Source organism: Eptesicus fuscus, chromosome 12 (genome assembly GCF_027574615.1).
Source record: "Eptesicus fuscus isolate TK198812 chromosome 12, DD_ASM_mEF_20220401, whole genome shotgun sequence".
NCBI classification, from domain to species: Eukaryota; Metazoa; Chordata; class Mammalia; order Chiroptera; family Vespertilionidae; genus Eptesicus; species Eptesicus fuscus.
Genome location: NC_072484.1, coordinates 63,117,354 through 63,132,066, shown reverse-complemented (window position 1 = coordinate 63,132,066; position 14,713 = coordinate 63,117,354). Strand labels below are relative to the sequence as shown.

Sequence of the window (14,713 nt, the reverse complement as noted above, 5' to 3'; positions counted from 1 at the left end):
GATAATTGTTTTAGACTAGATTTTTAAAAATTTACTACACCTTGAAAAGGAATAATTGAGGTAATACAAACGATTTCAACAAAACTATAGAGTAAAACACATAGTTTGCCATGAGAAAAGTAAGCTTTATGATTTACAGGAATGAAGATTAATTAGGTTTGGGATTATAAACTTTAATGGAAGTACCAATAGAATAGAAAAAGGAACAAGACAAGCATAATGTACTTGCATTACTTAGATGGTATGTGGCATTGAGTCTTTCTTTTTTCTTTTCTTTCCAATACTGTTTTGAACCTTTATTTCCTATTAAACATTGTGCCGGCTGTTGGGGTACACAAATGAATAAGGCATCATCCCTGCCCACAAATGCTTACAGAAGAGTGACTCTGGAGTGTCCTGCATGTTCATGTTGCAAGAGATATACATGAGTGCTAATCGCAGCCAGTGAGAGGTCATTAAGAGAGGTCATTTGAAGGAGTCTGAGAAAGAAACTAACAATCTTTATAGGCATCAAGGGGACACTCTTAAATTGCATGGAATGTCATCACAAACACTTGTCACACACATATTCTTCTGTTTCATTTTAAACAAATCAGATGCTAATAGAATCCCTATTTTACAATAACTAAATATCAGTTTTTGTTGATTATATATCTTATTTTAACCTTATTACTTGGTATTTCACACAACCAGAATTGAGTTGTTATAGAAAGTGATTGTTCTATGAGAGTCTTACTTCTAGACTTCTGTCTTCAAAGTGATCTTAAATTTTAATTGAACAGTAAAAGATTTGGGCTCATTATTTCTGTAGATGTATATTGGTTCTTACAATTTTCCTTTGGGGGGTTTGGTTAGGACAGTGGTCGGCAAACCATGGCTCGCGAGCCACATGCGGCTCTTTGGCCCCTTGAGTGTGGCTCTTCCATAAAATACCACGTGCGGGCGCGCACGTACAGTGCGATTGAAACTTCGTGGCCCATGCGCAGAAGTCGGTTTTCGGCCTGGGCGAGTCTATTTTGAAGAAGTGACGTTAGAAGAAGTGGGGTGTCGGTCGCATGTGGCTCGCGACCACTGGGTTAGGATAAATTTGGCAGAATTAACTTGAAGAAATTTTTCCCTAAATATTTTTATAATCTTTCTTCTCCATGTAATTGCAAGTAGAAAACTACTGTTGAAATGGGGGAAATATGTAAATGTTTAAAGAAGAAATGTTACCCATAGTTTCAACAACCAGAGGCAGTTCCTACAAATCTACTTGTGCATTTTGAATTGAAACAAAAAATTTATGTACAGTATTCTGTCTTCATTTAACATTGTATGTGGCATGAGCACTTCCACTGCCATTAAATATGACTCAAAACATTATTTATAAGGACATGATATCCTCACATATGGCTAAACTGTGTTTATTTACCTATTTCTCTGTTGTTTTACAGACTATTTTCTTATTAAGTCTGAAATTACTATTCTTGTACATAGTGTTCATATCTGATCATTTTCTTTTTCCTAACATCTCTTACTGAGATTTTGGGTTTTAAATATAAGTTGTTACTTTTAAAAGCATCATTTTTCTAAACATCCTAGTGGCTATGATGCTTGATTACTGTCCTCTTCGTGGTATATGGAACTTAGAAAAATCTGAACCTCATCTTTGAAGAAATAATAGCATCTCTTTCTTGTGCAGTAGTCAGTCTATTTCAAAAGATATGTTCATGTACCAGAGAAGAGCAGAATAATATATTGGAGAAGAGTGATGAGTGCTTTTACAATGTGTAGTATTTTATTTACTCTGCATAATTGGGGAACTCTAGATTCGGTAGTATTTGAGTTTAGAAATGCAGCGTTTTTTTAATGGTGTGTGGAGGGTTATTCTCGTCAATGTAAAATCTTGAAAGACAACTAAAACACAGTAAATTGGTTATTTAAAAGTTATAATGTAGTTTGTATATTAGGATAAAATACATAAAATATTATTTCCTGGTTATCAAACAATAAGTATGGTTCTTAACAAATAGTTGCTTTATTTGCCCCATTTAATAGTCACATCCCCTTTGTTGACTTAAGTGCTTTTTAAAACATCTGCATGTGATTCTGACATCTTGCTAAGTTGAGTTTGAGATGTAACTGAATGCTTTTCCTTCACATCATTTTTTTTTTTTTCAAGACACTATATTGAGACTTTGGGTTGTAAATATAAATTGTTCCTTTAAAAAAACATCTGCCAAAAAACATATTGAGAGATATTTACATGCTGTTAAATGTGGGCGTTAGAACGCTATAGGCAATCTACCTGGAAAACTTGAACTGGACAGACACGCCCGTACTTCCTTCCTCACTAGTTCTAATGTTCTATTCTCTTCTGCCACAAAGACGCCTGTCTCCCTGAGCCTAGGTCACAGAGTACATAGTCCTGGTAAGAATTTTGGGCTGTAGTGAAAATAGATAATTCTGACTGTCATGAATACCCAAATTCATCAAATCTTTGTATAACCTTTTTAAAAACAGTTTTATTAAGATAAATCTACCTATCATAAAATTCATCCTCTTAAAGGTATAAAATTCAATGGGTTTTAGTATGTTATAAAAATTTAAAAACAAAGTAGTCAATAGGAAATAAATAAGTTTATTCTTAAGAAAGTATATTTATTGAGCTTTTTACTGTGTACCAAGCACTGTTCTGAGCACCTTTTTTTTTCTTTTCTCTCTTTTTTTTTTTTTTTGGTGCAAAATTATTTAATCTTCTTAACAGTTCCATGAGGTGTAGGTATCATTATTACCATTTTACAGATGAAGTAACTGAAGCACAGAGAGGTTAAGTAACTTGCCCATAATCACCCTGGTAGTAAGTGGCAGAGCTGATGTTCAGATTTAGGCATTCTGGCTCCTGAGGCCTCTTTTCGACTACTAGGTTACACTGCCTTCAGTAGACAATTATTGACATACTAGAGGCCCAGTGCACAAATTTCATGCACTGGTAGGGTCCCTAGCAGCTGCCAGCTGCTGGCCGGGTACTCCCTCCCTTCCCCCAGTTGCCTGCCGCTGCTACCACTGGCCAGGGCCTCTCTCACTTCCCCCAGCCGGCCCCGCCCCCTGGTCGAACTCCTGGTTCAGGGTACAGTTTGCATACTACGCTTTTATTATATTGGATTGTGATGCTTCTAGTTCTTAAATGAGATTTCATATAAAATGTTTCACCTGTATGCAGAAAGCCAAATTTTCACCCTGAAATAAATTATTTAATAGCACGTTTATCTTTAAATTTTAAAGATTTTGTATGTTCCCTAAAACTGTGTTTTTAAAATGGCTATTTTTTTCTTTTGATCAATATTATATTGAAGTCAAAAATTCTATAGTACTATGGTTCTTTAAAATTTTTGTCTTTATCATGCTTATTTTTAACATGTTCTTTAAAAAGTTATTTTCTTTTATTGTTACTTCATTTGAAGTCTGAGTGATAGAGTTGAAACTAAGACTCACGGTTTCATTATATTTTAGATTTTTATTCACTGCCTTCTGCCTTACAGTCTGAAATGTGCCACTCCAGGTCTTCTCGAATTTTCCCTTCTTGTTTGTCCTCCCTGTATATTTCTAACAGCTGAATTATTTTCTTTTTATTGTTTGTTTTCTTTTTTTCAGCAGTGCGGCCACTTAGCATGTCTTACAGTTTTGACTTGTCAGGTAAAAAAAAAAAAAATGCTTTCACACCTGACGTGGGTTTTGTGGTTTCTGTGAAATACATTTCATTCATCTGCTTGTTCAAAGATGTCAAAAAAGAAAATAGAAAGGCTTCTTCTAGGCTGTGGTCAGTAAAATAAGACTTTCTGCTTATACTTTTAAAAAAGTAAAACTGCAGTAAATCTGTTGCCTACCCAAGGGGTTATGGAAGAACCATTACACCATACTCACCCACAGTCTTCTAAAGCAATGATGTCACAGTCTACAACAGGACTTTGCTTTAAGAGACTAGAAAAAACCTTTCGAGAAACGAAGTTTTGACACATCTTATCCTCTAAAGCATTTAAGTAGCTAAACTGCAAACTGTCAGCTACTTCAGGGGACTGACGCTTCTCAGTTGATGGGCAGGAACTTGTATCTCTTTGCTCCCTGTAGAAAGGCCAAGTCACAAACAGTTCTGAGTGCTCATTAACAGTATGAAAACAAAAGCACTGAATGGCTTTGGTTGTAAAGTACGAGCCCCGGGTTTGTGGTACAAGTTTAGACCTCCCCCCCACCCCTTAAGTAGACAGGGATTAATAGTGAAACAAATAATTATTAATGAGTAAATGTAATCTATAAAATCAGCCCTCTTTTTAAATTGAGTTTTTAAACTATAAATGATCGAAGGTTCCAAGCCAACTTAATCCTCATAAATTATTTTGCAAGTTAGAATTTTTAATTTCAGAAGCTGTCGTTTTCAATATAAAATGAGATAAGATGTTGGGACTAATAATTTCTTCCAGAATTTTCTTTTATATGCCATGCAATTGTTGGCATATATTAAATATAAATCCATATTTAAAGATCCAGAGAGTTCTAGTTTTATATTCTGTATATGAATATTTACTGAGTATCTTTCAACTGCTAAACTAGTTCCCAACTGTTTTTTTAAACTTCTTTTTATATTTGTAGGTCTCAGACATGACTAGTATTTGTGCTTTCAAGAAATTCAAATAAATAATTTACACTCTTCATTTACTACTTTTGACTGACCAGTAAAGAGCTTTTCTATTTTCTTTATCCGCTTGAAAATTTTCGTTTTACCAACCATTTGCAGAGTAACCTTATAAAAAATTTTGTTCTGGAAAATAAACTCAGAAATGTTTTGGAATATATAAGTTACTACCAGTCTCGTAAAAGTTGGCAGTATATATTACAGACACTCTACCTCTTCTAAATATCTACTAAAGATGTTTCCATCAGTTGGACTGTATGAGAGTGGCTGGCTACCTAAACACATTGACTATTGGCTAACACAATTAAGCACAGGTTTAGACATTATGCATGCCCATACACATTATATATAGGTGTATTTTGGGTTCTTATAAATTATATGATGGGTTGTGTATTGGGAAGAAGGATATTGGTACTTGACCTCCTTGATATAAATGAGTAACAAAACGTTTTTATGTGCTTTCACTGCTCATCATTTGCTATAGTTTATTTCATAACTTAGTGTATATACTTCATGATTTCTACATGCTTTGTTCTCGATTTCTTGTGCTACTTTTATGTTTTCATAGTTGCATCTTGAAAAATTATAAATGGGCCCTGACTGGGTGGCTTAGTTGGTTGGAGCATCATCCTGGACACCAAAAGGTGGCGGGTTCAATTCCCAGTCAGGGCATATACCTAGGTTGCGGGTTCAGTCCCTGATCAGGATATGTACAGAAGGCAACCAATCAATGTTCTCTCTCACATTGATGTTGCCCTTTTTCTCTCCCTCCTTCCCTCTCTCTAAGATCAATTTTTAAAAAATTATAAATGGAAAAGATGGATCCATTCTTTAACCTAGTGCAAAATTGGAAAACTAAGGAGTAAATATTGAAACAAATAATTTCTCTGAACTCAAGTGTAGAATAAGACATAAAGTATATTCTGTTGCTTAGGTATATCCTAGAAATATTTATTAATCCTTAGTGGAAATTTTTAATCCATTCAACATTAAGGTAAGTATAATTTATTTTTGCAATGCAAATATTAAATATGTAATCTGTATACCAGTTATAGTTACTTCAACTAAGTAAGACAGTAACTGGGTGTATCTAACACACATAAAGTTATTATAATAAAGCATTCAATATCATGGCCATGCACTGAACCTGAGATATGTGACTTTTAAAGCCATATCTAGCATCTTAAATATTTTGCTTAATTATAAATATCAGTTTTTTTCCTCAAGAAATTGTCTTACGTAGAAGTACAAAGTTTCATCTAAGTATTTGGTTTTCTCATTTACACTAAAGTAATGAGGGTTTATTATTTGAACAGAAGAGTGTAAGTAATCAAACTACTTAAAAACATCTCTTAAAATATGTTCAACTGAGTCTTTTATAAATATGAAATGTGAGATGAAATCACACATAATATTTAGTCTTATATGTGGAGATCATTCTGAAACCTTACTGTTACATAGCATATTTTTTATTAATCCTATTTATCTCAAAGCCTTCAATTTAGTACAAGATGTTTATTTTAGTAGTTTTAGTCAGTGAACTCTATCAGTCTCATAGCACAGTGGTTAGGCAGTTAGAGAGCTATTGAGTAGTTTCTCAAATCTCTGCCTTGAGAATGAAATGAACTCATGGCAGCCCTTATTACTTGATAGTGTTTCCTAAGCTTCAGTTCAGACACTACCCTCATGATTTTTGCCAGACTTAAGTGCTACCAGGTACTATTTTAAGTTTTTTAAATCCATCATAAATGACTTAAATATCTTAATCAAAAACATCCATAAAATCATGCATCTGATAAGTATTTTTTTTGAAACATTAAAGTAAATATATAACCATTAAAACTGTTTCAGTGTTCCTCCAGGCACTCCTAAGCGGTCTCACCTGACCTGATAGATTGGGAATGTGAGACCTGCCTTGGGAAGCTGACTGCGCTGCGTTCTCACTATACCTCCAATTTGGGAGCCTCGATTGAAATATGGGTAGTTAAGAGGGATGAAAGAGTGTGTAATTTTAACTTTGTGCTTTCTCTTAAAAGACTAACTAGTACAACAACATGAACAATTCCATAGGAAAGGTATGAAATGAGATACCCTATAGAATCAGGTTTTTAAAAATATGTACTTCTGCCCTAGCCCATTTGGCTCAGTGGATAAAGCGTCGGCCTGCTAACCATAGAGTCCCTGCTTCAATTCCGGTCAAGGGCACATGCCTGGATTGCAGGCTCAATCCCAGTAGGGGGCATGCAGGAGGTAGCCAACCAGTGATTCTCTCTCATTATTGATGTTTCTATGTCTCTCTCCCTCTCCTTTTCTCTCTGGAAAAAAAAAAATTAAAAATATGTATATATACTTCAAGACCATATTTAAGCACTACCTTTTTTCTTGACTAGGAATTAATTAGCCCAATCATTTCCTCCTTTGCTTTCTAGAAAACTTGGAAATTATTCCTAAGTGTGGCAGCCTACCACTCTATTAAAGCTGTATTTGAAGACTTTAACCTATAATTATAATGTGTATAAAAACTTGCTGCTTTTACCTGTTTGTCCCCTTCAGCATACCTCCTTCCCTAATTATTTATTTGTTCTAGCTACTTAATACCTGGAAACATAATAACAAAAGTAATGCACATGTTGTCAAAGCTTCTATTAGAAATCTTATGTAAACTGGTAAATGATTGATGGGCAGGTATGCCTGTCTTCTTCCTTCCTTTTTCCTTTCCTCCATCCTTCCTAGCTTTCTCAAGCCCTTTCTTCTAGTCCACAAGGGAGTGTTCGCTGGCCTTCTTGATCTCTCAAAATAAGCAGAAATTGTAAATATTAAGTCAGATAATGTTATAGAAGGCTGTACTAGAACACATTTATATACTTAATCTTTCCTGAAAATCCACTTCTTAAACTTCAAGCATATAAATATTATGCGTTGGGGGAAACTACTGATTCTTAATTTTATAATAACCAGTTACAATGCTTTTCCCTCGTAAAGGAGCTGAAAGCATGTCTTTTTCGTTTAGTGCTTAGTGTACCCTTACCCCCAACTACAGGGGCTTCAGACTGTTCCATGTGCACAGACCTGCTCACGGTGCTGATCTGGAACTTAAATTATACAGTGACTGCTTTTCCCCATCTTTAAATACTCTAATTTGGTAGTTATTAAGCTTTGATGTTTAACACTTCATTTGAAATGCTGAAGAAAAGTGGTTCCACTTGCATTGGAAGATTCCAGGCTACAGTGCAAAAAAAAAAAAGTGGACTTTAGAATCAGTACTGACTACGATTCAGCTTTCCGCCACCCACTAGCTGTGTGATTGGCTCAATTACTCTGATCCTTGGCTTACTCACTTGTTAATGTAGATACAAATTGGTGTTATTAATTGCTAACATTCATGGTGAACTGCCTTTAATACACACAGCATTAAGTATCTTATATACAATTGTTAACTTATTTAATCCTTACAACAAACTCATATCTGTTGTTAGCCCATTTTATAGATGAGGAAACAAGAGGTTAGCAGCAGAGCTTGACTTTGAGCAGAGCCATCTGCATCTTACTATACTGTATACCCTGTGCTCTGCTCTGTACCCTGCATTTCTTTAACTTGTTACATTGCTTTCCCATCCAGATTGGAGCTCTGAATAAACTAAGTCAGCTTTATCAGAGGGATTGTATCCCAGATTCTTTGTGTTCATGTTTATATGAATATGGCATATTAGCTATTTTAAATCAAACGATGTTCGTACCTGACAACCATACACTTAATTGGGCTTCATGCATGCCGTCACTTTGATCCACCCATCACTAGCTCTTTAGAGTCTATAAAGTAAAACTAGCCTCTCTGAGCCTCTGGAAAATGAAGAAGTTAAGTCAGTTATCTGTAGGACTTCTTTCAGCTCTAAATTTTAACCTATAAATGTGAATATATCATTAGTCAGTTAAAGGTTTTCTTCAATTGAATCCGACAGGTATTATCTAACAAAAATGTTTTGTATACATAGGTATATCAAGCTTCTGTGCTCTATATGTGTGACATGGAAATGCTATGTCACTGGTGTGTGTTTCTGAGTGCAGGTACTTGGGGAAGTGTGTTTTGTCCACTGATTACCTTTCTTAGGTCAAGAAAAGCTTCTTTCTTTCTCTTACCAGATGTAACTACCCCTGATTCTCCAAAGAACACTGCGGAATCATCAGTGGTGAATGGAGGTTTGACATCACAAACAAAAGAAAATGGGTTAAATGCTGCACAGCAGGTGCCTGTGCAGCGGAAGAGGCTCCTCAAAGCTCCGACTCTGGCTGAACTGGACAGCTCTGACTCCGAGGTGAGGTTCCCCGAGGCCCTGGTTCACAAAGCTTGACTCCAAGTTCAGGATGCTAACACTCGCTGACCTCCCCATTTTTCAAGCAATAAAGTTAGGGTTAAAATTGATTGGTTTAGCAGGAAATAAAACAGAGGATTATATACTGTCACTTAGTAAAGATCAATATAATTACCATAATATATAGAATAAGTATTAAAATATTGATGTAGTCTTAGATTATGGTGGGGTTAAAAAAAAGTCAACAATTTTTAGGCTTATATTATCTTAAATACCTTTTATATGGAGGAAGGGAAAAGAAAAACATATTTACACTAAAAACACAACACTGTAGAATAATCATCCATTTACTTCTCTCTCTAAAATACACACACACTGACACATCCCTACTGAAGGTTGTCCTTTCTGTAATAACGTCAGGCAGGCTCGGAAAGAAAACTGTGCTAGTGTTCTCAGATTTTATCTTTCACTACTGCCCTCTGGGCAAGATCTGACATCCTTGTTTTCAAGAAACAGGAAGGATGCTGTTGCTGATGCTTTCCAAATCTCTCAGTCCTCTGTCTGCAGCATCAGTATTGTATATCTCCTCTGCTCCATCCTCAAAATCGACAAGTGTAAAATGAAATCACATTCCCTCCTTCCTCCTGCCCTCCCCCCCAACCGCCACCACACCAACAGCACACACAGCCGGCTTCTCATCTTCTGTTTGCTATTGTGGTTGCTGGCTCCACCCTCTCCACATCCATCCAGGGTAGAATTTAAGGCATTTTTCTTTAATTACCCTCTCATCAGTCTCCACCCCTAACCCAGAAGATACCAATAATAACAATTTTGTTACTAAATGTTTTTCAAACATTAAGAATAATAAAGAAATATCCTTACTACTGCCTGACTTCAGTGCATACTGTCACTCATGCTGTCTCTCTCTTCAGGCCCATCTTACCTTTCTTCTTTCTAGCCTTCCCAATTCCATCTGACATCACTCATGCTTGACACCTTTTGAAGGGTCCTTGACACTTACAGGATTAAGTTCATGTCCCCAAATAACCCTGGTGATCTGATGCCTGTGCCACCACTCCCTGCCTCAGTCTACACCTCAGCCACACTCAGCCATTTGTTCTTCCCTGTACATTCCCTCCTTCCTCAGCTCTGCTTAGTCGTGTCTGCAGTCTACCCTCATTCCTAACTCCTGTTTATCCTTTAACAGTCAGCACGTACTTCGCCTTCTCTTTTCCCTGACATCCCTAATCCATTAGGCCCCCCTTCTCTGTGGTTCCATAATAATCTTCCCTTCTCTCTGTTATGTTAGGCCACTTAACACTGTAGTATCATAACCCATGTATTTCTCTCTCCCACCAGAGGGCAAGCTCCCTCAGAAGAGGGACTGTGCTAAATTCACTTTAGATCCTCAGTTCTTAACACCCAGTAGACACTTGCAATTTAGATAAATTTATACTAACCTGTGAGAACAGCAATTTAAATTAAAAGACTATCTAGCTCTGTACTGTTCATTATAGTAACCACTGATTACTGTGACTGTTGAAATTTAAAATGTATTAAAATTAAGTAAATTTAAAACTCTCATTTCCAGTTCCTAAGTGCTCAGTAGCCACAGGTGGCAGGTGGTGACCACACTGGATGGCACAGACCACAGCGCCACCCTCAGCGGAGCTCTGTTGGACAGCACTGGTCTGAAGGACAAGCGGTGCTCCTCCTCCACCTACTGAACCGTTTTTAACAACTTCCTTTTCCTCCTCCACTCATCTCACATACCTGGCCGCCCTGAGATGAATGGGCAGCCTCTACAACCTTCCTGGTGGTCCTTTTTTTGAAGATCTACTGCCAGAGTCCCAAAACCAAATCTTGAGATGATTTGCTAGACACAATTCTTTTAATCAGAGAGAGGCCATTTTTGAGCATCTACTCATCATCAGTTCAAATATGAAGCAAGAAATAAGATGCTGATTGTATGCATATATGCATAACCCATGGACACAGACAGCGGGGTGATGAGGGCAGAGGCAGGAGTGGACTGGAGGGAGTGGTGGGGAGGACGGGGGCATAGGTAATACTTGTCACAATAAAAGTTAAAAAGAAAGAAGGTGCTGAAAAGAGATGTGTTAGAGCGGGTTTTCAGCTAACTCAGACCTTTGTCGCTGGCTGCTGAGTTAAGCCTGGATGATAGTTTCTTAGTCATTGGTAGTGGAAATCTCAGACTCATGGAACAAGTGAATGTTCTTAGACACTGGCCTAGAACTAAGCATTTTTCTCTCTTCCTCTTCAAATTAAAATGGATGTTTTTAAGTACCAAAGATAGACTAGTCAAAAGTGTACTAAATGAGCATACTTATGTTCCTTTCTGCTGAATATAGAATTTTAAAACTTCTAAATACAATTTTAAAACATCTAAATATGTTCAAACTTTAACATTTAGAAAACACAGATCCCTCGCCTTTTTCTCTGAGATTCGACAGTCTATTCCATGCTTCTATGTCTCTGGATCTATTTGGTTCATCAGTTTATTTTGTTCTTTAGATTCCACATATGAGTGAGATCTCTTAAGACTTACCTGGCAGCTTTGTACATTTAAATAATAATAGTTAAATAATAAATAATAAGCATTAACTGCAAGCTTTGCAAGTTCCTAGTTATTAAACTTGGCCATTTGTTAAACTTGGCCCCAGAAACCACTTTTGGCCTTAGAAATAGGTTGTCTAACCTGTCATTTTGCCAGAACTAGAACTAACCTGTGATTTTTATTTAAAAAAATGTATCATGAGCATTTTCCCATCTCATTAAATAACCTTTTCCAACATGATGCCTAATATCTGTGTGGTATTCCATCATAATAGTTTACCATATTTTATTTAACCAGTCCCTTATTTGGAAATTATAAATAACACTATTGTAACTATGCTACATTTTTGCTTTGAACTATTTCTCAAAATATTTCTAGAAATATATTTTGGTCAGTGTCCCCACATTTTTTTCTGTCTCCTACAAACTGGCTTGCATTTACCCCACCTGCCCCAGGACAGGTTGGCTGTTCGTAGTGGGAGAATTCAAATCAGTAAAGAAGAGTAGGGTGAAAGGTGTAGACATACCTCTCAGAGTTCTGTTAAATTAGGCTTTAAAAAATGTTTTTTGGGAAGGTGGGCTGAAGTATGTGAGGCAGGGGGCTGATTTCTGCTGTTTAAATCAGGGTAGCACCCACCTCATAATTATTTGGAAAGTGCTGTGTATGACTTATTTTCATTTCCTAAGAAATACTCTTGACTTTTATTTCCTTTTGACCTTCCATAAGCAGAAGGAGGTCATTCTAGTTGTTTGATAGCCTTTCTGGAGATTTGTGTGACTCGGAGGTTGAGGATTTGCTTACATTGCTTGATTTGTTTTTCATGGTAAGTATCAAGAGCGTGGAGGTCACTGTTCCAGCCTTCCTTGTTTGAACCGTGTGGTTTACACAGTCTTTTTTCTTCTGTTCTTCGATAAGATCCTTTGAATTGTAACTTGTTTGAAACTAATGCTTTCAGCAGTAGGTTTTAGGTGAGGCCAATTTTTAGTGAATGGCTAATTCTTAAAGTCACCTGAACTAAGTAGATCTAAGAGAATTTTCACTATTTGTCTTACATAATCATAGATTAATATATTAACCTGTTACTGTTATAAATGTGTTAAATATTCCCCTAATAAAAATATTAACCACCATTTATTATAGACCAAGTAATGTGTTAAGCTTTTTGAATGCAGTATCTCATCTGATCTTCCCAATAATACTAGGAAAGATATACCCTCTTAATTTTAAAAAAAATATTTTTATTGATTTTTAGATAGAGAGGAAGGAAGAGAGAGAGAAACATCAATGTGAGAGAGAAACATCGATCTACTGCCTCCTGCTGCATGCCCTTCACTGGGGATCAAGCCCACAACCCAGACATGTGCCCTGACTGGGCCCCAAACTGGCACCTTTTGATGCACAGGACAGTGCCCAACCAACTGAGCAGCACTGGCCAGGGCAATATGTACCCTCTTCTAAAAATGATGAAACTAAGAGTTCTGTTCAAGATGGGTAGAGTAGCTAAGTGCTGTACTTGCCTCCTCCCATGACCACATCAAAATTACAACTAAACTGCCCTGGCTGGTGGTTCAGTAGTTAGAATGTTGGTACCTCCAAGCCCAGTACAAGTGGCATCCATCTGGAGATCACTTTGTAGCTCATACCATGTGGCCACAGGCAGTGACTAATTTTGGCCTGCACCACCCAAGAGGCCCCAGAACCATTGCACCCAGTGGTCAGCTTCCAGACCACATCCAGAGCATCACCCAACCACCTCAACAAACAACACACCCAAATGGCAGATTCAGCCGGCATCAGGGCCCCACTAAAGTGAATCTAGCTCCATAGGGTCAGCCTCTGCACAACTGCTCCTTCACTATAGTCATGGCCAGTCCTCACAACCAATCAGCCTGAGGATCAATCCCTTCCATTGACATGTCTCAAGGCTCAACTACAGTAAAGGGGCACATACATCCCACATGAGGGACCCAACTGGAGACCCAGCTCAGGTGACTAGGGAGACCGTGCTACTGGGTCCCATAGAACACCTACTGCATAAGGCCTCTCTGCCAAGACCAGGAGATGTTGCAGCTCCACCTAATACATAGAAACAACCACAGGGAGGCTGTCCCAGTGAGGAGACAAAGAAACATGTCCCAAATGAAGAACAGAGCAAACCTCCAGAAAACGAACCAAAAAAAATGGAGACAAGCAATCTATCAGATGCAGAATTCAAAACATTGGTTTTAAGGATGTTCATTGAACTTAGAGGAAGAGTATATGAATTTAGTGAGAATTTTAACAAAGAGATAGGAAGCCAAAAAATGGAGATAGAAAACATAAAAAAGAAGCAATCAGAAGTGAAGAATACAATAACAAATGAATGATAATATATTAGGGGGAATCAATGGTAGATTGAATGAAGCAGAGGATCGAATCAGTGATTTAGAAAGTGAGGTGGCAGAAAACACCCATTAGAATAGCCAAAAAGAACAAATACGTTTTTAAAAATGAGGATAGAATAATATTGAACTTGGTAACATTTGTATCATAGGGGTACCAGAAGTAGAAAAGAAAGAGCAAGGAATTGAAAACCTATTTAAAGAAATAATGACAGAAAACTTCTCTACCTATCAAAGGAAATAGATGTACAAGTCCAGGAAGCAGAGAGAGTCCCATGCGGATGAAGCCAAACGAGCTCACACCAAGACACATCATAGTTAAAATGGTAAAGGTTGCCCTGGCCAGTGTGGCTCAGTGCTTGGAGCATCATCCCATGCACTGGAATGTCATGGATTAAATTCCTGGTCAGGGCACATGCCTAGGTTACTAGTTCGATCCCCAGTTTGTGCGCATATGGCACCATTTGATGTGTCTCTCTTACCATTGCTATTTCTCTCTCCCTTTATCCCTCTCTAAAAATCAATTTTTAAAAAATGGCAAAGGTTAAAGACAAGGATCTTAAAAGCAGCAAGAGAAAAGCAATGTTACCTACAAGGGGGCTCCCCTAAGACTGTCAGCTGATTTGTCAACAGAAAATGTGCAGGCCAGAAGGGATTGGCATGAAATATTCAAAGAAGAACTTACAACTAAGATTACCCAGCAAAGTTATCATTTAGAATTAAAAGAGATTTTCCCAGACAAGAAAAAGCTAAAGGAGTTCATCAATATCAA

At 37.2% G+C, this 14,713-nt stretch overlaps 1 protein-coding gene across 2 annotated transcripts in view; it reads left to right on the top strand.

Moving 5' to 3' along the window:
* The window catches only part of SPIRE1 (spire type actin nucleation factor 1), a 111,868-nt gene that overhangs the window by 79,171 nt on the left and 17,984 nt on the right, over nucleotides 1-14,713 (top strand). The window contains exons 9-10 of one of the 2 annotated variants that reach the window (XM_054724024.1): nucleotides 3,637-3,678; nucleotides 8,813-8,985. In XM_054724024.1, coding sequence (XP_054579999.1) covers nucleotides 3,637-3,678; nucleotides 8,813-8,985 — 215 coding nt within the window. The remainder of the gene's footprint in view (nucleotides 1-3,636; nucleotides 3,679-8,812; nucleotides 8,986-14,713) is intronic. The other variant, XM_054724023.1, reaches the window with a different exon arrangement.